The sequence below is a fragment of the Homarus americanus genome, unplaced genomic scaffold, assembly GCF_018991925.1.
Source record: "Homarus americanus isolate GMGI-L3 unplaced genomic scaffold, GMGI_Hamer_2.0 scaffold3664, whole genome shotgun sequence".
NCBI lineage: Eukaryota > Metazoa > Arthropoda > Malacostraca > Decapoda > Nephropidae > Homarus > Homarus americanus.
Window position 1 is genome coordinate 57,833 of NW_024711469.1, and position 27,168 is coordinate 85,000.

The 27,168-nt window shown below is 43.4% G+C and overlaps 1 protein-coding gene across 1 annotated transcript in view; it reads right to left on the reverse strand.

Annotated features, from left to right (window-relative positions):
- Positions 1 to 210: 210 nt before the first annotated feature.
- Positions 211 to 27,168, reverse strand: part of LOC121858233 — a 70,491-nt gene continuing 43,533 nt past the window's right edge. The window contains exons 7-20 of the mRNA XM_042354526.1: positions 26,336 to 26,645; positions 22,715 to 22,719; positions 22,299 to 22,395; positions 21,708 to 21,848; positions 20,025 to 20,165; positions 19,040 to 19,245; positions 17,279 to 17,383; positions 16,181 to 16,462; positions 14,720 to 14,787; positions 14,458 to 14,529; positions 14,088 to 14,223; positions 12,876 to 13,024; positions 5,042 to 5,167; positions 211 to 2,739 (exon numbers count right to left, since the gene is read on the reverse strand). Of these exons, the coding sequence (XP_042210460.1) occupies positions 2,476 to 2,739; positions 5,042 to 5,167; positions 12,876 to 13,024; positions 14,088 to 14,223; positions 14,458 to 14,529; positions 14,720 to 14,787; positions 16,181 to 16,462; positions 17,279 to 17,383; positions 19,040 to 19,245; positions 20,025 to 20,165; positions 21,708 to 21,848; positions 22,299 to 22,395; positions 22,715 to 22,719; positions 26,336 to 26,645 (2,102 nt within the window). The 3' untranslated portion in view covers positions 211 to 2,475. The remainder of the gene's footprint in view (positions 2,740 to 5,041; positions 5,168 to 12,875; positions 13,025 to 14,087; positions 14,224 to 14,457; positions 14,530 to 14,719; positions 14,788 to 16,180; positions 16,463 to 17,278; positions 17,384 to 19,039; positions 19,246 to 20,024; positions 20,166 to 21,707; positions 21,849 to 22,298; positions 22,396 to 22,714; positions 22,720 to 26,335; positions 26,646 to 27,168) is intronic.

Sequence of the window (27,168 nt, forward strand, 5' to 3'; positions counted from 1 at the left end):
TATCGTCATAAGAATTTTTTTACATGAAGTTTAATAATTATTTTTATTAATTAAATTTGAACTTGATAAATGAGACGTTAAATATTCCTTACTATAATATTAACATAAAATAATAGAAATATAAAGAGTAATATAAAATAAGAGACTATGACATTTAGTAAAATAAATCTAAATTATAAAAAATAAATAACACTAATCTATAAACACACGTGATAATGTAACTTGTTATATTCAGTTCAACTTTAACCAAAATGAACAAGTGTATAAGTTCAACACATTTAGATTTTGATATATTTATTTTAACTTCGATAAAATAAAGTATTTAAACTCTATATATGTAACTATTTTGTGAATAACTTTTTTTTGTGTCGTGGATATTTGTATCGGAAACTAAGAACATGTCGAGCACTTCACACACACACACACACACACACAGAGGTAAAGTTACTGTAGTGTTATATAAGACAAAATTACAGTTTTGTGAACTTTGAAACTACGGCAACTGTTTGAAATAAGTCAATGTGCTCAGACGTGATCCTCAGAAAATAAGATAAATGTATATACTGTATATATATATATTTTAGTGTTTTTTTAATATGTAAATTATGAGCATCGTCTACATACATCTGTCTACAGTTCTACAATCGCGGTCAAAAGTTTCGCTTCCTGTGGGTGAAACTGAGTCGCGGGAATGAGCACTCCGAACTGATTCACCCTGATAGTCGTATTGATGTGGGTGTGTTGTTCCATCTCATCAAGGGGTCGACACTGCTTCACTTAGGGGGAGCAAACTTCTGACCCCGAGTGTACAGTACATCATAGAAATAGATAAGAAAATTCATTTAGTTTATCACATTCTCTCTTAACTACTGTACCTTTTCTCCTCACAACATAACAAAAAAAAATCAACGTGTTTTATTTTTTGTACAACTTGTGGTTCAGCGCCGCTAACAAACACGTGTGATAAGTGTTATATTCTCCCGTAGTTCATTATTAACAGAAACAGAAGAGTCACTTAACTAGATATAGCACCAACACACACACACACACACACACTTAAAACACCATCTTGCACATTATAGAGAACTTGAAAATGATAATATTTATACGATAACTTTATACAATATCAAGGACTTCAAAAATATCACGATAACATTCAATTGAGAAAAAACTAACACAAAAAAGTCTACTTTATCTAAGTGACAAAGAACATTAAATTCGCAATGCCAGATTCTCAAAGATTCCTAAGTTGATGAGTCCTCGTGGGCTGAGAGTGAGGAAGGAAGTTAAGCGTCGAGTCTCAGTGTAATTTCTATGACATTTTGGCTCAGTGACGAAATTTCAAGTAGGAACCTTTGGGAATCTGGTCCTTGGGTTGTGTGTGTTGGCATCACTGTGTTCAGGTGAATTGTTTACACCTGTTCACTGTGTACACTCTGATGCTGACCCGAGGTGCTGTCTACAGTCTTACGGTAACTCTGGTAAAGACTATTGAAACGAGACATTATTGACAGCCACTGATAACCATGGCAGAGGTACAGCAACAGCCACAGTCTCTCTTCATACCCACAGTCACCAACAGTTACAGTCTACAGTCACCCTATACCACAGTTACCAATCAGCCACATTCTCTCTTCATACCCACAGTCACCAACAGTTACAGTCTACAGTCACTCTATACCACAGTTACCAGCAGCCAGTCTCTCTCTATGCGACACTTACCAACAGCTTAATGTCGTGTTCAGAAGTTGGTCACAAGTCTCGAGATAAAGTGTTCCTACAAGACGTGTTTCTCTCCTAGTAAATCCTCACAAACTTTTAATCTTCCCTCAGGTTTGGTTAAGCTGAACTACCTCATCCTAAGCCAGGTAGAGTTATCTTACCTTTGTTATTAATTCAAGATAATATTCCTTTTTAACTCTAATGGAACTAAACATACTTGTGGTTCCTTTAGTAAGCCAGCTATAGTGACATTACTTCCACTTCCGGTTCACGGCTTCAGTTCTAACGCATGCGCAGTGATGTTATTATTCGAGTCTTGCGTTACTTCTTCAACACTGTCGGGAGCTGTTGTTTGTTAGTTTAGTTCATGCGTTCTGTTTCCCAGTAGTATCAGAAGTTCCTCACCATGCGTTATGTAATCTTCAGCACTGACGCATGCGCAGAGGAGGTTTTTATACGTTCTCTCAGCAGCAGAAGCACAACAGAGAGAGAGAGACACGCGAACGCCCACACACAACCCAGGTAGGCCACCAAAGAACCACTACCCATCAGGAAAAAATGAACTTCTACTTTTATTTAGCTTAAAGTAAACTCACACGTGATGGCTTAGCATACAACAAGTAAAATTGTCAAAAACACTCTAATATAATATTTTTCATCCGTTTCCATTATTTACAAACACACTGAAAGTTGTCCATTTTAGTCTTAAGTCTGTTATTTACAATTTTCTTATGGTTTAGACTGACTACTTTATCACAACACACTCGCCGCCCTCCAGTCTGTCGTGTGGAGTCTCCCCACTAACACCAGCGCCACGCCCGTCACCCACACCCACCAACACGCCCCCACGCCCACGCTGCGGGGACAAGCTTGCCCACCGCTGATCCTCTGAAGGCTGGGAACGGTGTCTATAACCTCAGCCAACACGAAGAGGGAGAGACGCACGTCGTGGTGGATCTTGGATGAGCGATGGTTGATCATCTTCGCCACCTTGCTGATCGGCGTGTCGCATCGGTTCTGGAATGATGGGAATTGTTACAACCATCTGTCGTTCTGGAATAATTGGAATTGTGTGGGTTTGAGGCACCTGCAGTTCTGGAATGATGGGGGGGGGGGGGACCTGAAGTACTGTATATAATGTGTTCGACTTAAGGTCAACACACACACACAGAGTCTAGGTGTCCTTATCATTAAAGTGAAACATAATTTCTGAGTGTATGAATGTATGTATGTACGTATGTATATATGTAAGAGTAAACATACAGACGTGTATAATCAAGACCCAACACAAGAGAATCCGCCTCCTAACATTCTCCTAATGTCACAATTATACCACAAAAAACCTGCCAGAGTTAAGAGACTAAATTAACACAGAAATGTTTGTTTTGGGGGGAGGCGGGAGGAAAGTTCCAGCTCTAGTGGCCAAAGTTCCCCGGAGAAGAAGTAGGAATAATAATAATAAAAAAGTCTTAAAGCTTTTGTTAAGTGTATCGTCTGAGGTGAATGGTCGACTAGGGGTATTATTTTTATTTCAGTTTAATTTTGTTTCTTTGTTTTCATTGGGTAGTAAAGAGACAGACAGACAGATAAAGTACATGTATAAACAAAGGATAAGAAAAAACAAAAGGGGTGGAGGGTAAGTGAGGTTATAAAACTATAAGAGAAAGACCCGCTCAGAGGATCAAAAGAGCATCACTGGAGACCATTACCAACAGGAGCCGATCGTCCTGACCCTCTCCCCTTCCACACACGCTCTCAGATCCCCCTTCCACCCCACCCCCCCACCCCCGGACACACTCAGATCCCCTCCATACTCTCAGATCCCACACACACGCCTCAACATATGGACCCCGATTACCTTCACCGCTGGGGTCCTCTCATCTATACAACAACAACACACACACACACTTATCGTCGCCACACTCTTGCACGAACCGGTTTTATTTTACGATATCCCACCAAGACACAATATCTAAAACCCCCCCTTTTAAAGATATGATACAATAAGGTTATAGGAATATTTATAAAGGAATTGGATTCGATTTACCGAGGTATGAAGGATCAAGAGTCAATTGTGGCGCCATAACTTATAACTATTTTTGTGGCGAACTTTCAGTGAGAATCTTTGGGAGGGGGGAGGGAGAGGGGGGGGTTAGAATAATTTACCCATCAATTTCCACAGTTTGTACATGAGAGGGGGGAGGGTGGGTGGGGGGATAGGCACATATAACAAGTCAATAATAATGGCTTGCTCCTTGTGTTCGATGCTGACCGACGTTAGAGACACCCGGATGTGAATTTATTTAACCAGTAGAAACTGTCGCCAACACAACAACCACATCATGAGTTAACATATACGAACTAATGTCAAGGAATAACCCAAGAAGACCGGACAACTCACCAACTGTACTGGCTAACCATTACTCCAGAACACGATCCTGAAATCAATTAACTTCCAGGTTCTTGTTTATTTCTTCCTCTTTTATCATAGTTTGTCTCTCACTATCATCAATGTGTCTCTCCCTCTCCCTGTCATCACGCCCTCATATAACAGCTACTGACACCACCACTTTAGCCTGTGTCCACCCGGCTCTAAGTAACGTTACCTACCCTACTATTAACTATTGGTACAGTGACACGAGGTTGAGTTTGGTGTGTGTGCGTGTGTGTGTGTGTGTGTGTGTGTGTGTGTGTGTGTGTGTGTGTGTGTGTGTGTTTGGATATACCAGTGTTTTAATATTATGTGTTTGAAATGTTTAGTGTGTTTTTAAGCGAATAATTTTTCCCTTGTTCAAACTAATCGGTATTTTTGTCTTGCATATCTGGATTATGAGTTAGTGGGTGACTAGTTATTCCGGATTATCGATATTCCAGGATTGTATTTCCGGATTATCGGCACTAGACACATAGATTAATTCGGATTATCGGTATTTCAATGCTTTAACGCGAATTACTTTACAAGAACGAACGATATACACAAACAATCGGCGTTCTGAAGGTAACAACACAGGGAGGGTTACAAGATGTGCTGTAGGCTGTGGTGGTGGTACAGGAGTGAGTACAGCGGTGATGAATGGCCTGACGGAGCTGTAATCTTAGACCATTTATTAGTGGGTACAGCCTTGTAAGCTTCGTGAGGCTTCAAAGGCTTCTGTTCACCTTCTAGCAAGTCGAGAGAGAGAGAGAGAGAGAGAGAGAGAGAGAGAGAGAGAGAGGATAACGTTAAAAACAAGTAAGAAATATAGATAAAAAGAAAATATGAGAAAAATAAAAGAAAAGAATGAGAAAGTGAAGATCTTTTACACACACACACACGTACCCTCTCCTCCTGTAACATATTGAGGGTGTAGGTGTTGTTGGTGACGCTGGAAGACACCTGGATGTGTCGCACCTGAAGCACCAAGTTGCCATTTGTGTACTGAAACACCTCAAGTCGACACTCCTCCTGTAGGGAGAGAAATGAATGTTGTTACTGTACACCCTGAGAGAGAGAGAGAGAGAGAGAGAGAGAGAGAGAGAGAGAGAGAGAGAGAGAGAGAGAGAGGAGAGCCAGGAAGTTATGGTGTTGATCCAGGTGAGGCTGTCTTGATCGGCTGGGTTGAAGACGGAAGTAGTGAAGATTGAAGGAAAGAAGCATAACAAGGGATCAGAAGAGGGGATATGCAGAGAGAGAGAGAGAGAGAGAGAGAGAGAGAGAGAGAGAGAGAGAGAGAGAGAGAGAGAGAGAGAGAGAGAGAGAGAGAGAGAGAGAGAGAGAGAGAGAGAGAGAGAGAGAGGTGAATGGGAAGGGTAAAATCTGAAAAACAAACACTGAATAAATAATATCTTGTGATGTCTCTTAAGTTTCTGTCAACAACAAGTACTCTTCCTCCTCCTCTTGTTCTTCCTTCACCACTCTTTCTCCTCTTCCCCTTCCTCCTTCTCCACCACTACCACCTCTCCTTTCATCGACCTCCTCCTCCTCTCTTCCTCCTCCTCCTCCTCTTCCCCCTCCTCCTCTTCCCCCTCCTCCTCATCCATCCTTCCTCCCTTGCTGTTATGACGTATTCAAAGCTCCACTACGTGCATGAGGGTTAGGACCAAATGACCTAAGAATTGACCTTTTGACCTGACCTCCTACCTGTGATAAATGAACAAGCCAAGAAAACACGAGAAATGATATGAGAAGGAGTGACGGTGTGGTGTTTCGAGGTCACACACACACACACACACACACACACACACACACACACACACACACACAGCAGGAAGCCCTAATGGATGAGGTAAATGTCAAAGGTGACCTTGAAGCAGTAAGCGGGTCTTTTATCATCACCTGATCGAAGACTTTGAGATACCTGTGGTAATTAGAGGTCGTGTGTGTGTCATTACTGTAGTGAGGTAAATTATTATTATTGGGGGGTTGGGGGGGGTTGTTATTATTGTTATTACACTTTTATTATTATTATTATTATTGTTTTTATTAATATTAGTAGTAGTAATATATTGGAATAGTAAATGTACAGAAAGTCTCTATATAAGATTTAAAACAACGGAGAAAATTATAATTAATGAAATGGAATAAACATAAGAATATAAATAAAATGAAATTGTAGAAGAAATATTGAATAAAGTTATGAACGAGGAAAGGAATGATAGATAGAAGGTAAACAGAGATAAATCAGGAAAGTAGAGAGAGAATAGAGAAAGAAAAATACGAATGATTGGACTGTGAGGTGTAATAACGAGAGACAAGTGAGAGATAATGACGGAGTTTGTGTCTCTCCTCCTACCTCTGTGTGAGAGAGAGAGAGAGAGAGAGAGAGAGAGAGAGAGAGAGAGAGAGAGAGAGAGAGAGATTGTCTCATAAGAAAGGGGAGTTATCGATTCACCTCAACGTCAGAATAATTGTTTGTAAAGAGGATAAAGATATAGTCTCCTCCTATCGTCTCTCATTCCTCCTCACCTTCCTCATTAGTGTAATTTCTCTACCCTATTATCTTCCCTCCTCCCTCTACTCCCTTCACCCTTCTTCTACCCCCCCCCCTTCTCCTCCACTTCCTCTTCCTGCTTATTCTCTCTTCATCCTCCTCTTCCTCTACCTTCCTTTCCTCCCACTCCCACCTCCTCCTACTCCCAACCTCCTCCCCCTCCTCCCCACTCCCACCTCCTCCTCCCTCCTACCCCACCCTCCTCCTCCTCCTACACCCACCTCCTCCTCCCCACACTCCCTCCTCTCCCTCCTCCTCACAACAGATCGATGGTGTAGGGCTTCTCACACACACACACACACACACACACACACACACACACACACACACACACACACACACACACACACACACACACACCCACCACTGGTCTCCTCTTACCATAATGAATTACTCAAGTCTCACCTTAAATATTCACGTCACTAATTATATACCTATAGGGCTATGTATACCGGTATATATATAGAAACTAGTGACATACATACATACATACATACATACATACATACATACATATTCAATTATACAAGTTTTCATCTCTCATAGAACTAGTAAGATATTGTAGATACACTTTCTGATTTTAGTCGATGTTTACAAATATATAAACAGTATGTATAATGTATTTGGTTTTTTCGTCAAATTATTTTTGTTTTTAAATGTTATTACTTAATGGATGGATGATTATATATGGTAAAATGTTGTGTTTCATAATTTAACCAAACTGTACACATACATATGGATACACACACACAGATACGCACACACAGTCACGTATATACATAGCCACACACAGATACGCACACATAAATAGTTACGTACACACACACACACACACACACACACACTTAACATTTACTTACATAACTTTAAACAGACACACAAGATAAATGTTATAACGTGTCCAACTAGCAGTATGGGGCTTAACACACACACTAGAGGCGCTGTAAAAGAACTACGCGTACTTAATGGAACCAGGTGGGAGGTGAAGGTTGTGGGGGCAGGTTAATGAGGGGGGGGTTGAGACGGAAATTACCTGCCGTCAGTGTTTCAAGTTGCCATCGTAAAAAATTAATGGCTTAAAAACTCATTTAATAAATCTTTAAACTTATTTTTCTAATTATCTTACCATTTTTTTTTTATTTATTAATGATTATTTAAGTTGTTGTTTGTCCCTAGTTATTGCCACCATACACGTGTGGGAGTGAGTTACCATGGTTACGGTGTTGACAACGACTGTACAGCCAGCATCACCGTGTGTGTGTTTACTTTGTTATACCTGGTAATAAGACACTCTACTTACCGTGTTTATGATAGTGTGTCCAGGTGTGTGTGTGTGTGTGTGTGTGTGTGTGTATTTTCCTCTGTGTTACCCTAAGTGTGTATAGAGTAATGATAGTGTGATGAGTGTGGTGATTACGTGGGCAGCGACACACACACACACACACACACACACACACACACACACACACACACACACACACACACACACACACACACACACACAGCCACCGTGAGTGTATTTGTAAGAGCACTTTGATGCCACTTTGTTGAGTAATAGCTGTGAGAGACTTCAAGTGAGTTTTCGTTTAAGCTAGCTCTCAGGTGATCAGGGCTGGCCAGGTAACTACACACACACTGGCGCCCTGTACGGTGACCACACAAAGCCTGTCTGATACACTTCATGTCTCGTGTTGGGTTACGTCTGTCTGAGTGAGTGGGACGCTGTTGGTGTGTGTGAGAATTAGTTGTTTTCTTTCCTTTGTTCACCCTTCTTAGTGGGCTCAGTTCTACTCTGCCTCACAATAACAAAGTGTTTCTCTGGTCTTCCCATCAGAGATCCAGTGTTCTTAAGCCTCATATGTGGTGTATTTTCCTCAGCCAAGACAATAGGAAACTGTGTCAAGTCCTGTGAGCGTCAGCAGCACTGGTAGAGTGTTTGGTGTTGGAGGTGGAAAGTTGTGACCACTCGTACGAGGCGGCGGGTGGTGGTGTGCTGTCCAGCTCTAACACTCACCTCACGCCCACCACGGCTGTGAAACATTGACACAGCCAGAAACACAGCAGGTATGTTGCCAAACTTAGGACAACGATCACATGAAGTGGAAGTCTACAGTCAGCCTCCTCCTGACGGGGCTGCTGACGTAGCTGCTTCTTGTTGTGAATCAAAACATTAACCCTTGTGGTAGTCTTCCTTGAGTGCCATAATGACATCTTTGAGTTCTTTTAGTTTTGTTAACCTCGATATAGTTTACCTCCTGATCTGCACCAGGGCCATCAGCCTCACCAGTGTGTCCTCAGACGTCTGTCCTCACAGGTGGATCCTTCAACAATCCTGGGATATAACTGACCCATACTATGTCCACCTCCTGTATAGTCTGCTGCTGGGGAGGACACGCGGCGTAAGGATGTCTTATATGCAGTCCTGGAAGGTCCTGCTCCTGGTCGTGGTAACACAATGACCACAGGAGCCCCATCTATCATGTTGGCAGCAGCGTCTTGTGTGGCTGTTAGGGCTTGGCACGTCTCCCAAGGCTGTGATGCAAATAAAATTTGTTCCCACTCTCTGCTGCCCTCACCTAACATGGACGGTGACGCTGCCTGGTGTTCGTGTCGTAAGAAGTCATCAAGGTTTACCTGTCTGGCCTGACAGGCTTTGTACAGTTTTGTGAGGAAGTGTTGAAGGAAGACGCTGCACATTAGTTCTTGATTATACTCAGGCTGGACATCTTGTGAGGAAGGAATGATTGGTTTCTTTCACACTGTCACTGATTGACTGCTGTGTGTTGCCTCCAGCCCGTTGTATTGTACCGTCCCAGACGTGTGTGTCAGTCAGCCGTGTGTACCGTGTTTAGTGTTTTAATGAGGGTAAAGTTATGAATGAGACACACTGACCTGGTTGTCAGAAAGCAGTAAAACTCCACATGTACAATTTACTGTCCGACAATAAAAACATAATTTGTTACCCGAGTTTGATTTACTTATATACTCAGAGATTAATTGACTAACGATGTATATAAATGGATGAACAAATTGTCCAAATAACTGCCAGAGTATCGTGTTTACAGCACCGAGTTGTGTTTGACGATATACCAAGCTGTCAGGCAGGGCTTGACTTGGCCTGGTCCAGTTATGTTAGGAGGCACCTCATCGTGTCTTACAATACTTTACTAATAAATATGATCTTCTCCTCACAGTCTACAAGGCTCTTCCCTCAGGTGCTGGAGGTATACATCAGGTAGCAACGCAGCAGACATTACCTCGTGTCTCTATAATGAGGCCGAGAGACACACACTGATGGACGACTAACGAGGAGACATTCAAGGTAAAATCACCTCAGGGACGCCGCAGCTGGAGTGGACTTAAGAGAGAGAACGACCAGCTCTAAGCCCTCCTACGTAAGGATATAGGTAACTTGTTCAATTCTTCTAATATCTTATAAACCCCACCGAGTTATCAGACAAGTTATCGTTAGATCTGTTCAGTGAGTTCTACCCCTTCCCCCATCCCACACCCCTCGCCACCAAGCTAAACTTACCGACCTTAAAGAATCACACACATATACTCGTCTCATCCTCGCCATAAGAAACACCAACTACATATCCTTCACCTTTTAGACAACACTAACAATAAACTGAATATATTACATCACTTAATGTATATCTTCCACAGTATCGTCCGCCGTCTGGTTTGAGTTGTGTAACTAATGTCAGCATCATGAAAACAATTAACAGCGATATTGCACACTTGTTGAGATAAAATTGCAAAAAATTACAATCTATTGGACTGACGTCAGATAATTAAAGACACACACACACACGCAGTCACACACAACTCCCACCCACATACACACTCATACATCCACACAAACATATCCACCTTCGACACCAATACACCCACATCCACACCCTACAACACACACACACACACACACACACACTAAAATCAATCAAACTCAAGCCGAGCCTCAAGTCACTAGGGACTACCACGGGTGAAGGTAGAGGTTCAGGGCGTCGCCACAGCATCAGAGGAACCCGTGAGCTTTTTACACCACAGAGGCGGAGGAGGGTGGCGGGGTGGCGGAGGAGGGTGGCGGGGTGGCGGAGGGGGGTGGGGGGCGCCAACACCACTAACAATATACCGGAGGTGGCCGCTATCACCGTGATTTCCCCTGGCGGCCATGGCGGGGTTCCCCATCCAACTCTCACCTGCACATAATATTTCTGCCAGGAAGGTCGCTATGTTCTGAATGTTCACCTGGAGAATGTTGAACAGATCGTGGGAGTTGGTTTCTGGGAGGAGGTGGCTGGTGCTGAGAGTCTTCTGGTCTTCTTGAGGATTTATTGGAGGAGGAGGAGGGAAGGGTGAGAGGTGGGGGAGGGGGAATTAAGGGTGGATGAGGAGGGGACAGGGTGGATGAGGGGAGGGGAGTGAAGGTGGATGAGGAGGGGGAGTTAAAGGTGGATGAGGAGGGGAGCAGGGGTGACGAGGTGAGGGGGAGTTAAGGGGTGGATGAGGAGGGAGAGTTAAGGTGATGAGTGAGGGGAGTTAAGGGGTGGGATGAGGAGGAGCATGTGATGAGGAGGAGGGGAGCAAGGGGTGGATGAGGAGGGGAGCAGGTGGATGAGGAGGGGGAGTTAAGGGTGGATGAGGAGGGGGAGTTAAAGGTGGAAGGAAGAACAGAAGGATTTAAGGGAAGGAGGAGAGGAGGAGGAGGAGGCTGGCGCCATTAGGGTATAACCATGGTCTGGAGAGAAGTACTTCATCCCCACCGCTTACCTCCTCTCATCCCCCTCCTCACCTCTCACACCCTTCCTCACCCTCCTCATCCCCACACCTCTATCTTTACGCCCTTACCCCTCACCTCCCTCCATTCCCCATTATCCTACACCCTGTCAATTCCCATCTCCCCGTCCCATCAACACTTCCACCCCCCGCGCCACCTACACTCCCTCCTTCCCCGATGACGTAGCTGGCAGGTGTTAACTATTTGGTGTGACGGAAACAAACAAGCCACATAAAATAAATCTCACTCAATAATGTATAGGAATTATTCATTGTTGTATAATATCTCGGGGGGCGCGGATTTATTCACGACTATTGATGTATTATTCACGGGATTGACTTATAAATGACGTTACGAGACGGATTTATTCACGACTCGATGTATTATTCACGGTGTCGACACGAGAAGTTAAAATTCGCGTGCAAGAATGTCTTTGTCTAATAGTTCAATATAAGACTTTTAAAATTGTCAATGTTTCTCGAGGTTAAATACTGATGTTTGTGTCGTGTCTATACTTAATGAAGAAATTACTTGTACGTGCTCTATGTACACATGCTACAAAGTACACATAACACCACACATACACACACATATAACATAACACGATATACAACCTTTACACATAACAGTTGAGTTAATGAAGTGATATGAATGGTGTTTGTTAATGAGGGTAACTTAACATGCAGTATAACACTACACACTGACCTGACCTGACCTGACCTGACCTAAGATACAACACATATCTACAACATTAACTATATTTACTAAAGAAGGTTTACAACTTATAACTATATATTACAACAGGTTATAAGAGACACTTCAAAACTACAACACACACACAGCTGTTGCCCATGTTATCCAGCCAAACAACTACAAGACTACATAAACTAACGTAGAATTTAAGGTACGGTTTCTACATCCTATGTTAGTACTGTAGTGGTGTAGAAGAGACACAACTACGAAACTACATTATTTAAGTAAGCAATAGCACTTATAGTCAAAGCCAACTAAAGTAAATTAAAAAAAATATATACATATTAATTTTGGACATCACCTGAAAATTCTCCCCCTCTTAGTTTATTTCACCTGAGGTTTAACCACCCTACCTGTAACCTAACCTAACCTAACCTAACCACCCTACCTGTAACCTAACCTAACGCTACCTGTCGGGGGGAGGGAGGTAGGGGTGGTTAAGTGAGATTAGATTTAGGATAAGTTAAGTTAGGCAATATTGTTAGGATAGGTTATGTTAGGTTAGGTTAGGTTAGGTTGGGTCAGGTCAGGTTACCATTAAGGTGGTTAATCTTCAGGTGCAACAAGCTGGCGGGGAGAAGTGTAGGGGAGAGTGATCAGGTGAAGGTAAGCAGCCATCACTGTACCAGAGGGGAAGTAATACTAACGCCCATGTTAGCAGAGATGGTGGTGAAGATCTCCTGCAGGGGAGCAAGAGCCTCGATAGCGGTGCCGCCCGTCACGTTCCTCAGCAGCGCCTCCTCCGTCTTGCTGAACCCCAGCAGCAGGAACAGTCCCGTCGGTAACTCGAATTCCTCTGTAACACAACAACGTACAGTGACTGTAACACAACAACGTACAGTGACTGTAACACAACAACGTACAGTGACTGTAACACAACAACGTACAGTGACTGTAACAACGTACAGTGACTGGTGACTGTAACACAACAACGTACAGTGACTGTAACACAACGTACAGTGACTGTAACACAACGTACAGTGACTGTAACACAACAACGTACAGTGACTGTAACACAACAACGTACAGTGACTGTAACACAACAACGTACAGTGACTGTAACACAACAACGTACAGTGACTGTAACACAACGTACTGTACTCGCCAACTATGGGTTAACATTTAATTCACTGGTTAACTTAAGGGAAAAATTAAAATTAACTTACAAATTTAACTCTGTGTGTGTGTGTGTGTGTGTGTGTGTGTGTGTGTATACGTTCTTCATACCCCCGCCGTCCGTTCCTCTGTCACAACTCGCCTGTGCCTCTTAAAAGCTTGACTGTAACCCACTTTAAACCAATTTCAGGGCTGAGTGGGGGCGGAGGAGAGGAGGGGGGGGGGTTGAAGGGAGAGGGAGGAGGATGAAGAAGTTAAGGGGGAGCAGGGGTGAAGGGAGAGAGAGAGAGAGAGAGAGAGAGAGAGAGAGAGAGAGAGAAGAAATGAGTGGGGTGAATAGGGTGAGAATGTTAGAGCGGAGGGAGGAGAGAGCGAGTGGGCGAGAGGGAAAGGGGGGGGGTTGAGATATTGGAAGAGATGGAAGAGTTATGGAGAGGGAGTGGAGGAGGAGGAGACAACGATGTTTGTTGACGTCCTGAGTGGAGAGGTGAGGTCCCCCCCCCCCACTGCCTCCCCCAAATAAGAGGGAGGGAGGGACGGATGCAGAAGAAGAGAGGAAGAAAGGGAGTGAAAGAGGGATAGAGAGGGAAGGAAAGGAGGATTAGTACAGCGATTTATACTCAGTAATGACATCATATCACCTGAAGATAAGACACCTTTCTTTTCGCCTCACCTGTCATACACGCACCACAGACCCACTCCCTCACCACAGCCCTCACCACAGCCCTCAGCCACTCCCTTACCTTGTCTGGGCCGCTGGCAGATGAAGTCCCCGGAGTAACAGACACACTCGCCCCTGTAAGCTTGGTAGGCCGGGGCGTTGTGGTTGTACACGGCATAATTCGTCTCACACGGTCGGTTCTCCACACACGCCAACACCTGTATAGGGAGGGAGGGAGGGAGGGAGGGCAGGTGTGTAGCGTTTGGTTAGGTTAGGTTAGTTACAGCATGTGTGGGTGAAGTTTATAAAGCGATCAGTATATCCGCCTATCTTGTTATTAGTCAGTGAAAGAGTTAAAGTAGAGAGGTAACTGAAGGAGACGAGTGAGGGAGATAAGTGAGGCAGGTAGGTGAAGGAAGTGAGACAGGTAGGAGGGGCTGGGAGGTACTCACCTTACACCTGGTCTGCTCATGGCGCTCACAGAAGCACAACTCAGAGCAGTCACTGTCTCCCTCCTTGTAGAGCTGTGAGGAGACAAGGATATGGTATGTCAATCTATGTACCTCGGGGTGAGAGTACTGTAACAATATGTTCAAGGAGAGATCAGCTTGTTAAGACTCACGCTCCCGAGGCTAGGATATACCACCCCGCTACCTGGTCACTGAAGGTGCTCTCAGTCACACCACTCACAGGTCTTAACATACACACACTCACCCTCATGCTGCTTCCCTCCTCGATGATGTGCGACTTGAAGTCCCAAGACCCCGTCACCTCACAGTACCCTGCAACACAAACACCTTCACTAGTAAAACTGACATTAAAATACTCAGTTATATATACCGGTACACACACATCCATATATACTCGTGGTTTCGTCACTCAAAGTCGAAGAAAAGTCAATGGACATCGAAGACGTTATCAAGGCCAGAAACTCCATGGCTTCAATCATCAACAGTACGACAAACAGGTTCAAACATCACCCAAGGCGCCATCACTCAAGACCGAAGTATCGCTTGAGGTTGAAACTCCTTCATTTAAATACGAAAATCTCATTTTAAGATAGCCACACGTCTCTCAGGCCAGGCGTAGCGGGTGGGTGAGTTGAGTCATCAACAGAGAGACCTCCTAACACCGCCTGACAACCTTCTGGACACTCTGGAATATCTCAACCACACAGTTTTACGTGGTGGAGGAGGAGGAGGCGCAGGAGGAGGAGGAGGTGGGGGAGGAAGTGTGTGTGTGTGTGTGTGTAAGTCTGGTGAAGCTGTCTCTCTTGACGCTGACAAATGCCGCCAAGATGTTACGAGTGAGTAAAAGATTTTGGAATAAACCAGACTGGACAGGAGAAGACATTTCCCTTGAGTTATTGTTTCTTTTTTTCCGGGGGCTGAGAGAGAAAGTTGGTCTTCCTCTAACAATGTTTTCTTACGGTCTATTTTTTAAGAAGCTTTTCTTTATTGACGGGGCCCTGAATGTTTAACTTTGTCCACTCTACCGGCGCCTTATGTTACAAAAAATACAGCAAGTTTGTCCTACTGTGTATATATATAGTTTGTAGATTCCATATTTGTTTTTTTTTCTAATATTTCAAGATGGAACACACAAACATACACACACACACACACACACACACACACACACACACACACACACACACACACACACACACACACACACACACACACACACACACACACACACACACACACACACAGTATAACAACATTCTAGGTATTAGTTTCCTGGTGATGTACTATGAGTCATGAATACAAGATACATATAATAATATCCTTCCTCATCAAGGCTGTACGTGAGAGAAGGACCTGCAGCTGAAACGCGCGAGACATCACCGCCCAGTACTAACACCCAGCGACACAGATCTTACGACTCAATAAACATAACACGACTGGAGTACCTCAAGGTCAGTACTTATGTCAACTTCTGTTTTGTTGACCTACTTGATTTAATGTTTGCGTCTTATAGGTCGTACTCTGGTCTGTAATGGGTAATGATACAACACAATACGCCATACACTATACCATACAACATACAGTAATCCAGCATGACACTTTTCTGGTCACTTTGAGCCACTTAGAGTCACTTGAATTACCGGAGTTGTAAAAAAATCGAAACAAACTTTATATTATAGCAAGTGTAAGTGATGGTGGTACTTACTCTCCGGTAATGTGGTAGTGGTAGGCGGGTTGGTAGTGGTTGTAGTTGTGGTAGTGGTGGTAGTGGTGGTGGAGGAGGACGGGGCGGCAGGAGCAGCCTGAGGGAGGGTGTGGTCACTCTGGGCGGTGCTCGCTACCTTCCTCGCCTGTAATCGTGTGCCGTCCACCTGCATCAGCTCGGCGTCTGCATCCTTCTGGTCGTCTACTGGGTCGTATCCGTTGTCGTCGTGGTTGTAGTTGTCCCCACGACCTACTGCGTACTGGGGCGCCGGGTCCTTCTCTCCTGGGGGTCACGAGAGAATAAAATCTAATACCAACTTCAAGGAACGTTTGTGATTCATTATAAGATTCATTACTAAATCATAACAACACTTAGACATCTTGGAGGAAAAAAAATTATAACTATGATTTGATTCCACTGATCTAATATTCATAAACCAAATTATTATCCTTATACACAGCCATCCACAAGAACAAGTAGAGTCGATATGCATCCTAACTTAACATTTGAAGTGTGTTTTCAAGTGCGTCTTCACCCAGCATTTGTAGAATCACTAAGAACATATAGAAAGTATTTGACAAGTAATTCGTCTCAGATACACCAAAACAAAGTCGTATTCCTCCTTCCTCCTCGTTGTCAACTGTGGGAATCATCTCCTATACAACATACAAGACGCAACGCAAACTTGAGATGTTTGAGCGAATAATGGGCCGTCGGGAACACATCTGAGCTGTTTGGTGGACGATTTAACTGTACGAAACCTCTTCCCTCTGCCTTCCCCACTCACTCTGGTGCTACTCGACCTGGTCCCTCTGCCTCCCCCACTCACTCTGGTGCTGCTGGTCCCCCTGCCTCCCCCACTCACTCTGGTGCTACTGGTCCCCCTGCCCCCACCACTCTGCTCGACCTGGTCTCTCTGCCTCCCCCACCACTCTGGTGCTGCTCGACCTGGTCTCTCTGCCTCCCCCACTCACTCTGGTGCTACTGACCTGGTCCCCCCTGCCCCCCACTCACTCTGGTGCTGCTCGACCTGGTCCCTCTGCCTCCCCCACTCACTCTGGTGCTACTCGACCTGGTCCCTCTGCCTCCCCCACTCACCCTGGTGCTGGTCGACCTGGTCATGGTGGTCGACGGTGAAGGAGGACATCAACTCGTCGGCGCTGCTACCCAGGCGCATCAGGTGGTAAGAGAGCTGAGACTCCACTGTCAACACAGGAAGAGGTGTATTAGAGACACTTAACCCAGAAATATAAGTAGAAATTTAAGTATAGTGAATAATGTACATATAAAGGGGAATATATATCGATGTTATCAATGACTTTAATCCGGTAAGACCACACAGGTAAGACCATTAAGACAACACAGGTAAGACCACACAGGTAAGACCATTAAGACAACACAGGTAAGACCATTAAGACCACACAGGTAAGACCACACAGGTAAGACCATTAAGACCACACAGGTAAGACAAGAGAATAAAGGTAAAGACAAAAGCTTTTAAAAAGTTAGAGCAGTTTGTGGTGAAGTTATCGTTGTTGAGAGCCTTAACAGGTACACACACTCCATGCCAGATTATTATATTGTCTCTCTCTCTCTCTCTCTCTCTCTCTCTCTCTTTCTCTCTCTTTACTTTCTCTTTAACCCTCTCTCTGGTTCAGCTAACTCATAAAGCTAAGATGTACAGCTACGCATAATGTACACAAAAGCTAACATGAAAGTTATGTTGGATTTCTTACTTGACTGAACTAAAAAACTGAAACTTGACTGAATTTAACACAAGGACGAAAATTATCCCCCCCCCACAAAAAAAACAAAACCTAAGACACTAAAACAGGCAGACAATAAAACAAGGTTCCACTCGGGCGGGGTAAAAGAAGTAAAAAAAAAAATACTGTAGTGTTATTCATGAAAATTGTTGCTACATATTTTTTCCATTTAGATTATTTTGTGTACTGTAGCGTGAAACAGATACAAGGCGAGTTAAAAAAAATATGTGTTTATATTCTCCTTATTTGCATTTAATTGTTTGTGTTGTGTTAAATTAGTGAGTTAATGGTTAAAATTAGGTTAATCTGTTATGGTATATTAACTAGATATCCGAGATTATTATTTTTTTGTGATTTTAACTTTATTGTTTTTTGTTGTTGTTTTAATGATAACTTGACCTACAAAGATAATACTATAAGTTATCCTCCATCTGCGTCATCTTGTATACAAAGTTATCGTAAATAAGATCACTCTCCCTAATTTCTTCATGATGTTGAATTTCTAACTTAAGGCACAACAGGACCTAAAGTTAATGGGCTATTGATCAAGTTATAGGTACTGTGTGTAGCTATAGGTTGTACTATAACACTGGTCAGGTTATAGGTACTGTGTGTAGCTATAGGTTGTGGCCTTCAACACTGGTCAGGTTATAGGTACTGTGTGTAGCTGTAGGTTGTGGGCTATAACACTGGTCAGGTTATAGGTACCGTGTGTACTATAGGTTGCGGGCCTATAACACTGGTCAGGTTATAGGTACTGTGTGTAGCTGTAGGTTGTGTCTATAACACTGGTCAGGCAGGTACTGTGTGTAGCTATAGGTTGTGGGGGTCTTAAGACTTTGTTGATGTTTCTAGAAGTGATGTACAGATGTGTAGTCTTGGTGTTGTTTACAGAGTCAGTGTGTTACTGTTACACGTGGCTGACCTACACAACAGTGCCACACTTGACTGACCTACACAACAGTGCCACACTTGACTGACCTACACAACAGTGCCACACTTGACTGACCTACACAACAGTGCCACACTTGACTGACCTACACAACAGTGCCACACTTGACTGACCTACACAACAGTGCCACACTTGACTGACCTACACAAGGGTTGCCCCAGAGGAGACGCTTCCAGGCGAGGCACTGGTTGATGTCCTGGAAGGAGTTTCCCTTACACACACAGTTGGTGTGCAGGTCAGTACCCAGCAGGCTAAGCATGGCCTTGGTACACTCCTGATGTTGGCCCGCACACCTCCCTGTCATAGTGTCCGCTGCACACGACAGTTCGTAGTGCTCCAGCCTGTACCTGGTGGTTAGTGGTAATTACTGGTGGTTAGTGGTACTTAATGGTAGTTAGTAACGTTAGACGAGTAATATAGATAAGTGATATAGATAATTAATTCATGGTAGATAATGGTTGTTGGTAGTAATTAGTGTTATTAATGTTAGCAAATGAAACACTGAATGAGGGAGAGTAGGAGGAAGAAGAACCACAAAATATTTTCCATAAAAATAGAATGAGGAGATGATGAAGAGGTGAATAAAGACGATGTAGAGAAGAAGAAGAAGAATGACGACGATGGAGGTATGACGTGTGATCTGGAGGCTCACCAAGGCGGGGGGGGGGGGCGGGGGGGCGGGGTATTCATCACGCCCACACGCCCCTATTGAGGAGCAAATGGGCGTGACCTAACCAAGGGTTTTGTCGTAGTTGGACTGACTGACTCCGCCATCTCTGTTGTTGTTTTTATTATTGTTTTTGTTTGTCTTTGATTTAGTTGTTTCTTCTTATTTATTTATTTAGTTTTAATCATCTTGTTTATTTACATTTATTCCTTTATTAACTTAATTCATTAATTTCTGTATTTGTTTATGTATTCACTCGTTCAATTAATTGTTTACATTCAGTTTTTGCAATTAAAAACAGAATACATGTATGTATGTATGTATGTATGTATGTATGTATGTATGTATGTATGTATGTATGTATGTATGTATAAATATATGTATATTTATATTTTTTGCATATTTCTGTGCTTACATAGTTGGAGAGAGAGAGAGAGAGAGAGAGAGAGAGCCACTTACCTACAGACACGGTCACTCCTACAGTCACGACCAAGGTTATGACACTGACGAGCTGACACCGACTCCGACATCTGAGCACAGGGTGGGTGAAGGCGTCGCTGTGCCCTCATACACTCCGTCTCGCCATGTTTACTCGAGTCCCTAGTGACAGACCGGGAGAATATGGTGGTGAGAACTAGTCCACTATGGAAATAAACTTAAGGTCATATTTTTCACTATATCATAAATATCTAAAACTTAAAAATGCAAGTTAAGTTCACCTCAAGAATCAACCTCGACGACTTCGTGCTGAGAGAGAGTTACGGAAGGTGACAACACAAACACCAGCCCACATAACTAAGGCTTACCTAAGTTAATCTCATTATGTAAGAGTATAAGTTTTTATGACAGTTTTCTGGGGTTAATCTTTCACCAGGACAACACTAAGACGAATTCCTCAACCTCCTCTGTTTACCGTCATGTTCATACAAGCTCAGGACAACTTTCAGAGCCCTAACGCGACAGTCCACAATATATATTACTGTGCCTGGGACGAGCCTCTTCAGGACAATTACCAAGACCAGTTTGCCAAGTGATCCTCCTGAGGACAACCTCCAAGTGTCTCTCGAGGACGACCTCTATTACACACTTCTTGAACGACCCTCGGTAGAACAACATGTGAAAGTGGGTCTCGTAGTCATGACAGCCCATTAGGGAGTTTGTACAATAAGTCTCCGGTACACAAGGAGGCAGCGTGACCAGCACTGCACTCGACCGCCTTCAGCTTCCTCAACTACCAAAGTTAGGTGCCCATTTACAGCTGGGTGGACCAGGAATGCCCCGGAGTCGAACCAAAAACCCCCAGGATAGGAAACGAGGTTTGCACCCACTCAGCCACTGCACTACAGAAACTCCCAAAGGTCATAAAGCGACCATAGTACACGAACCTCGAGGACCACATCCCTAATGCTCCTCGAGTGAGACACAGAAGGATATCCTTCAGAAAGAATCCTTCAACAATCATTATAACCGAGCCTGAAGGACTTCCTCCTCGGATATATTCCTTAGACTATCAACTCTAAGGACAACCTCCAGCAAATATCCCCTTTAGGAGAAAAAGGACACAACCGCTTCCTGCAGCTTGGTTATGTTAGGTTACTAGGTTAGGACACGTCCGAGTACATAGCAGGCGGGGTCATGGTAGGTTACGTTCGGGTACATAAGCAGGCGGGGTCATGGTAGGTCACGTTCGGGTACATAAGCAGGCGGGGTCATGGTAGGTCACGTTCTGGTACTAATACCAGTCTTAGGTCAACATCTTTAAGGATTAAGTTCACAGGATGTTCTCCCTCCGTCGACCCCACCAGGAGGATAAATTAGTCTCTTCCTCATGTACAGTCGCGGACAAAAGTTTCCCCCCCCCACCCAGTAGTGAGACGGAGTAGCAGGAACGAGTCTCCGAAGTGACTGACCCTGATGTCGTCTGCTGCGGGTGTGTCGATCTATCTCATTTAGGGTCGATACTGCTTCAGTATGGGAGGCCCAGGAAAGGGGTGGGACCTTTTATTCAAGATTGTACACTGTTTATTTATATACCTGCTGAACCAATTGTAAACTTGTATGACGATTTTACTGAATATCTATCTATCTATCTATCTATCTACAGCATTACAGCAAGAACCTGAAGGAGGTGGTGAGACTGACCTACAGACGCAGAGGGCGATCTTAAGGGCGAGGTCTTGGTTGTTCTCCATCAGGAACTTGTAGATGTCCTGGATGGAGCTCCTGCAGGCGTCCTTGTGGCAGTAGGCGGAACCACACTGTCTGGTCACCAGCTCCAGGTGGCTGCAGGGAACACAACAACGCGACGCCCGAGTCAAATATACAATACAAAATCACAGTAATGACATACATATATAAATGCCTGAAAATTGCATTGAATCCACATTTTCTTGTGTTTTCAATTAATTCAAAGCTGTGAGAAATGTTGTGGTTAAGAACAAGTGTTTCTAGTGTAATGGTTCTGAGGCGTAAAGGAATTTGTTGTCGTGAGTGACTTGTAAATATTTCGAGGCAAGTGTGATGGGAGAACACTTTGACACACACAGACACACACACACACACACACACACACACACGAGTATATACTGTACATGCATAGATTATAAACTCACACAATATTATTCTTTACATCAATGTGAACCAAAAGCAACATCCTAAAGGTGTGATCATCACCTACACCTTGAACAATAAACAAATGAGAATAAAGTATCGATATTTCTCTTATTGTCTCACCTTCGACAGGTAGAATCAGCTAGGCAGTCCTGTAGGGAGGAGTGACAGGTACTGGCCACGTGCCTCAGCTGCTCCAGAGAGACGTTGTGGTCTGCCTCTGTTTACAGCGTCGCCAGCGGGGGAAGAGGAACAACAACAATGCCATGGGAGGGGGAAATGGAACTCGTGGATGAAGGTAATGTATGGACTAAATCTTTGCATAATTCTCTGATGTATTTTGATGCCGTAATTCTTCGATTTCTTTCTTTTAATAACACAATTATCAGTTGATCTAATATATGAATGATCGTTAGTGATAGTGAATAGGTTATTTATGCATTATACACTGTAGGAATTACTTTGAAGAATATATTTAATTAACATATCTTTGTTTTCAATTATTTAGATTTATTTTGGTCCTTCTAATCATACATTACCCAGACTAAACATAAGACACACGTGGTTATGATTATACCTTTCTAACAGTAATTGTGCGAGAGTATATTCCATCATTCTCAAGTGTCCCTGGTGCTGGTGCGGCAAGCAAGATTCAGTGCTCCTAGACCATCATGCTTCTTCCATGCTTTCATATGTGGTTGCCTTAACACCTAAGACAAACCTACAAGCAAGATAACTTTTTTTTTTTTGGTTCCCTCTCTCCTGGGCCGCTAGTGTGTGACTCTCGTTGGAGGTGGTAGAGAGGTGGGTCTTAATTCACCTTCAAAGTTACTGTACTGAGTTAATGGTTAAGTTAAAAAGTCACTGCTCTATCCACCTCCAAGGTCAACACACACACACACACACACACACACACACACACACACACACACACACACACACACACGTCTTCTCGTAATCAAAACCTCCGTGCGGTTCACTTACACCTACCCAGTTTAGTTTGAAGTATTTACACAACGTTTTATTATGCATGCGACAGTATTTAGTGGTAGCTTAGTTATGCTGTTTACATTCTTAAGGCGACCTGAAGCGTGTTATTTGCTTTAGTGAGTGATTAAGATAAACACAATGTACGCCAAATTGTATTCAGACCATCGACGACACCTGTACAGTAGACCACACAGGTAAGGGGTCACTATTCTCATGACACAGTATTGAGTGGATATAGTAGACCCCTGTTTGGTTAAGTGAGGAAGTAGGTTATTTCATTATCTTTCCTTCCCTCTTCCTCCTTCCCTCTTCCTCCTCCCCTCTTCCTCCTTCCCTCTTCCTTCTTCCCTCTTCCATCTTCCCTCTTTCTTCCCCTGCCTATAAAAATCAACATGATGTTTATCCCTCTTGTTACACCATCGTCAAGTTATTCAATGGTTTAATGCGCTACACTCACGTCATTAACCTCGTCTCACTAGATAAACAATAACATTAATATATGAACCGCCAAAGCCACTTGTCTTCTCTCAATAGGATTAATTTAATAAGTTAATGGTACTTTTGTTCCATGTCTGAAACAAAAGGGGCATGAGGCCTCCAGTCAGTGTTAACCATGTGGTGGATGTCTCTGATAGGCTGAGGTCCATGATGTCACATGGAGGACGTCTCTCATTGGTTGAGGTTCATGACGTCAGATGATGGACGTCTCTCATAGGCTAATGTTCATGACGTCGGATGATGGACGTCTCTCATAGGCTAAACTTAATGACATCAGCCACAAATTTGACACAGAAAACATTTTAATCTTTTTTATCCCTTATTAATATCAATAATGCTCTTGGAAACTTATAATATATAGTATTTAATATAAAGTATTATACATTTTCTAATGGTTTCCTATATTCCTAAGGCTAATAAACGTTCCTAACTGTTGGTATAAATATTAAAAGTTCAGATAAAATATCCTCTGTAGAATCTCAAAAAACACTACTTCTGGAGAAATATCCCCAAAATACAGGAAAAATACCCTAGTTAGTGGTGAAAAAGAAAACACATCAAAGAAAACGGAATGACCTAATTATTACACCTACTAAAACTAACTTCCCCATTTCAAGCAATTTTCAACTTTCTTTCCCATTTTTATTTTACTTTTTCGAGTTTAATGGTTATTTTAAGAGAAGCAGTTGAGAAGCTGTGCCTCGGCTACTGCCACTACCACAAGCTTTAATACTGGAAGCGGTGCGGTGATGGCTGTTGGCTGGGTGAGGTACAGTACATTGACTCACGGACGCTCAGTTATAGTGCTTTTGGTGCTGGGCCTAGGTGCTGGGAGGCTAGGTACTGCTGGGGGGGGAGGCTAGGTACTACAGAGGGTGGTTGGTAGGTGTGCTGGGATAGGTGCTAAGCGGTGCTAGGAGGGTAGGTGAGGAAGAGGAAGGATAGGGGGAATCTTGAGGTGCTAGGAAGGTGAGATAGGGAAGGTACACACAGTGCCTACAGGTTGGTCGAGGATCATCATATACCATGCAAGGGCGGTTAGTGATCCAGTGAGGCCTGAGGATGGTGCCAAGTGACTCAGTATGGTGCTTTATGGTGGCCTGAGGATGGTGCCAAGTGACTCAGTATGGTGCTTTATGGTGGCCTGAGGATGGTGCCAAGTGACTCAGTATGGTGCTTTATGGTGGCCTGAGGATGGTGCCAAGTGACTCAGTATGGTGCTTTATGGTGACCTGAGGATGGTGCCAAGTGACTCAGTATGGTGCTTTATGGTGACCTGAGGATGGTGCCAAGTGACTCAGTATGGTGCTTTATGGTACAATATGAACTATAGAAATGGTATTATAGTGATGAGAAAGAACTGGTGCTATCCTTATGCTACGTGGTACAGTATGGCTACAAGACTGGTGTTATGTGGGACAATATAACTTATAAACTAGTGCAGTAATGGTACAATATGGCTAGGAGTGACGCTGTGTGGTACAATATAACTAAAGCTGGCTTAAAATAGTACAGTATAACTACAACAGGTGCTTTATGATACAATATGACTAGGACTGGTGCTCTATGATACAATATAACTAAAACAAGTGCTATAGTGATACAGTATAACGCTACAACAGGTGCCATTGTCGTACAGTATAATTAGGAATGGTGCCAAGGTAGACAATATGACCCGAGAGGTGCAATATATATATGTGTGTGTGTGTGTGTGTGTGTGTGTGTGTGTGTGTGTGTGTGTGTGTTGACGTGATAGAGAGAAAGAGACAAGACAGAACAAACCAGTGACGATACAAACAATTACTCTCTAGCATCACCTTCAGATCGCTGAGTTCAACCTACCGGTGGTGGTGGTGGTAGTGGTGGAGGTGTGATAAGATTCAGCTACAGGTGTTGATAGAAGTAAGGTGATAGGAATATAGTACGAAATTATTATCAAACTTAACTAAATCATCATTATATTTAACATTACGTGTATAAGCCATCAATAGATTCCAATTTAAAGTGATGATATAAAGTTTACCTGAAAGAAAGTATTTACCTCCACCCTTTAATAAGTTAACTTCAGGTATATAAAGTTAAGGATTTATTCTTTTAATGTAATATTACTATATACAGATACTATTAGCATTACAGTCTGCAGGTATGATGAGGTTGTGTTTGTGTTCAGGTGTGTCCAGGTGTGTTCAGGTGTGTAGAGCCACCGTAACATACAAACACTAACTACATATGTCAGACCGTAAGTACAGCGTTGGGTGACAGATAAAACAATGCAGATTTCTAAACACAGATAACACCTTTGTATCGTGAACACAGACCAGTTGACTGAAGGACAAACAGGTGCTGAACAGTTTGTTTACCAGTTGAGGAGACGAGGAAAGAAGGTCTGATGCAGGGAGAGTGTGTGTTAAGTTATCCTGGCTGGCTTCTTCACAACCTGTGTGTGTGTGTGCGTGTGTGTGTGTATGTATGTATGTGTGTGTATGTGTGTGTGTGTGTGTGTGTGTGTGTGGAAAACGTTCTTTGTATTGAGAAGGCAGAATGAGACAAAAATAATATGGTGTTAAGGACGACACGTGTAAAGTTGATGACGCAGGTGTGATGATGATGACACAGGTGTAAAGTTGATGACGCAGGTGTTAAGTTGATGACGCAGGTGTTAAGTTGATGACGCAGGTGTAAAATTCATGACACAGGTGTGATGATGATGACAAATGTGTAAAGTTGATGAGTCAGGTGTGGGAAGGTGTGGTAGTGTTGGCGAGACAGGTGAGGCAGAACTGTGGAGGCACGTACTGGAGGCCGGGAGGTGCTGGAGGTAGTGGTGGATGGTGGAGAGGGGGTAGAGAGGATCAGCGTGGGAGGAGGAGATGATGAGGAGCGTGGCAGCCCCTGTTGGCACTGGCACCGGCCGGGTGAGCTGAGTGCTCAGGGCGGCACTCACCCGAGACATAAGTGCCACGCGCCCCGGGTAACTCTCCCCTGTAAGGTGACACCTACGCGTCACTAACACGTCACTCACAAGTGGTACTTACACGTGTCACACTTAAGTGGTACACACACACACTCACGCACACGACACTCCTAGGTGGTACACACACACACACACACACACACACACACACACACACACACACACACACACACACACACAATGGAGTGTAAATTGGGTTAAAAAAAGTAAAAATTCCTATAAAAAATATCCAAGCCAATTTGTCCAGGTAACCAATGACGTCAGACGAGGGAATGAAAGAAGAACTACTGCATTAACAACCAAAATACAACGTCTTTAATAAACATCAATCATAATCCACAACTTTATGTAATTTACGTTAATAAGTCATAGCAAATAAATCATTACTTATTCATATATATGTAAGTGTTGTGGTGGAGACATCTGACAACCCCGACAGGTATACTGAAAAACACCAGGCAACACATCTGACTTTCTGGAGCGAAATTATTTATACCGTATTATATTCTACACAATTACTATCATTAACCT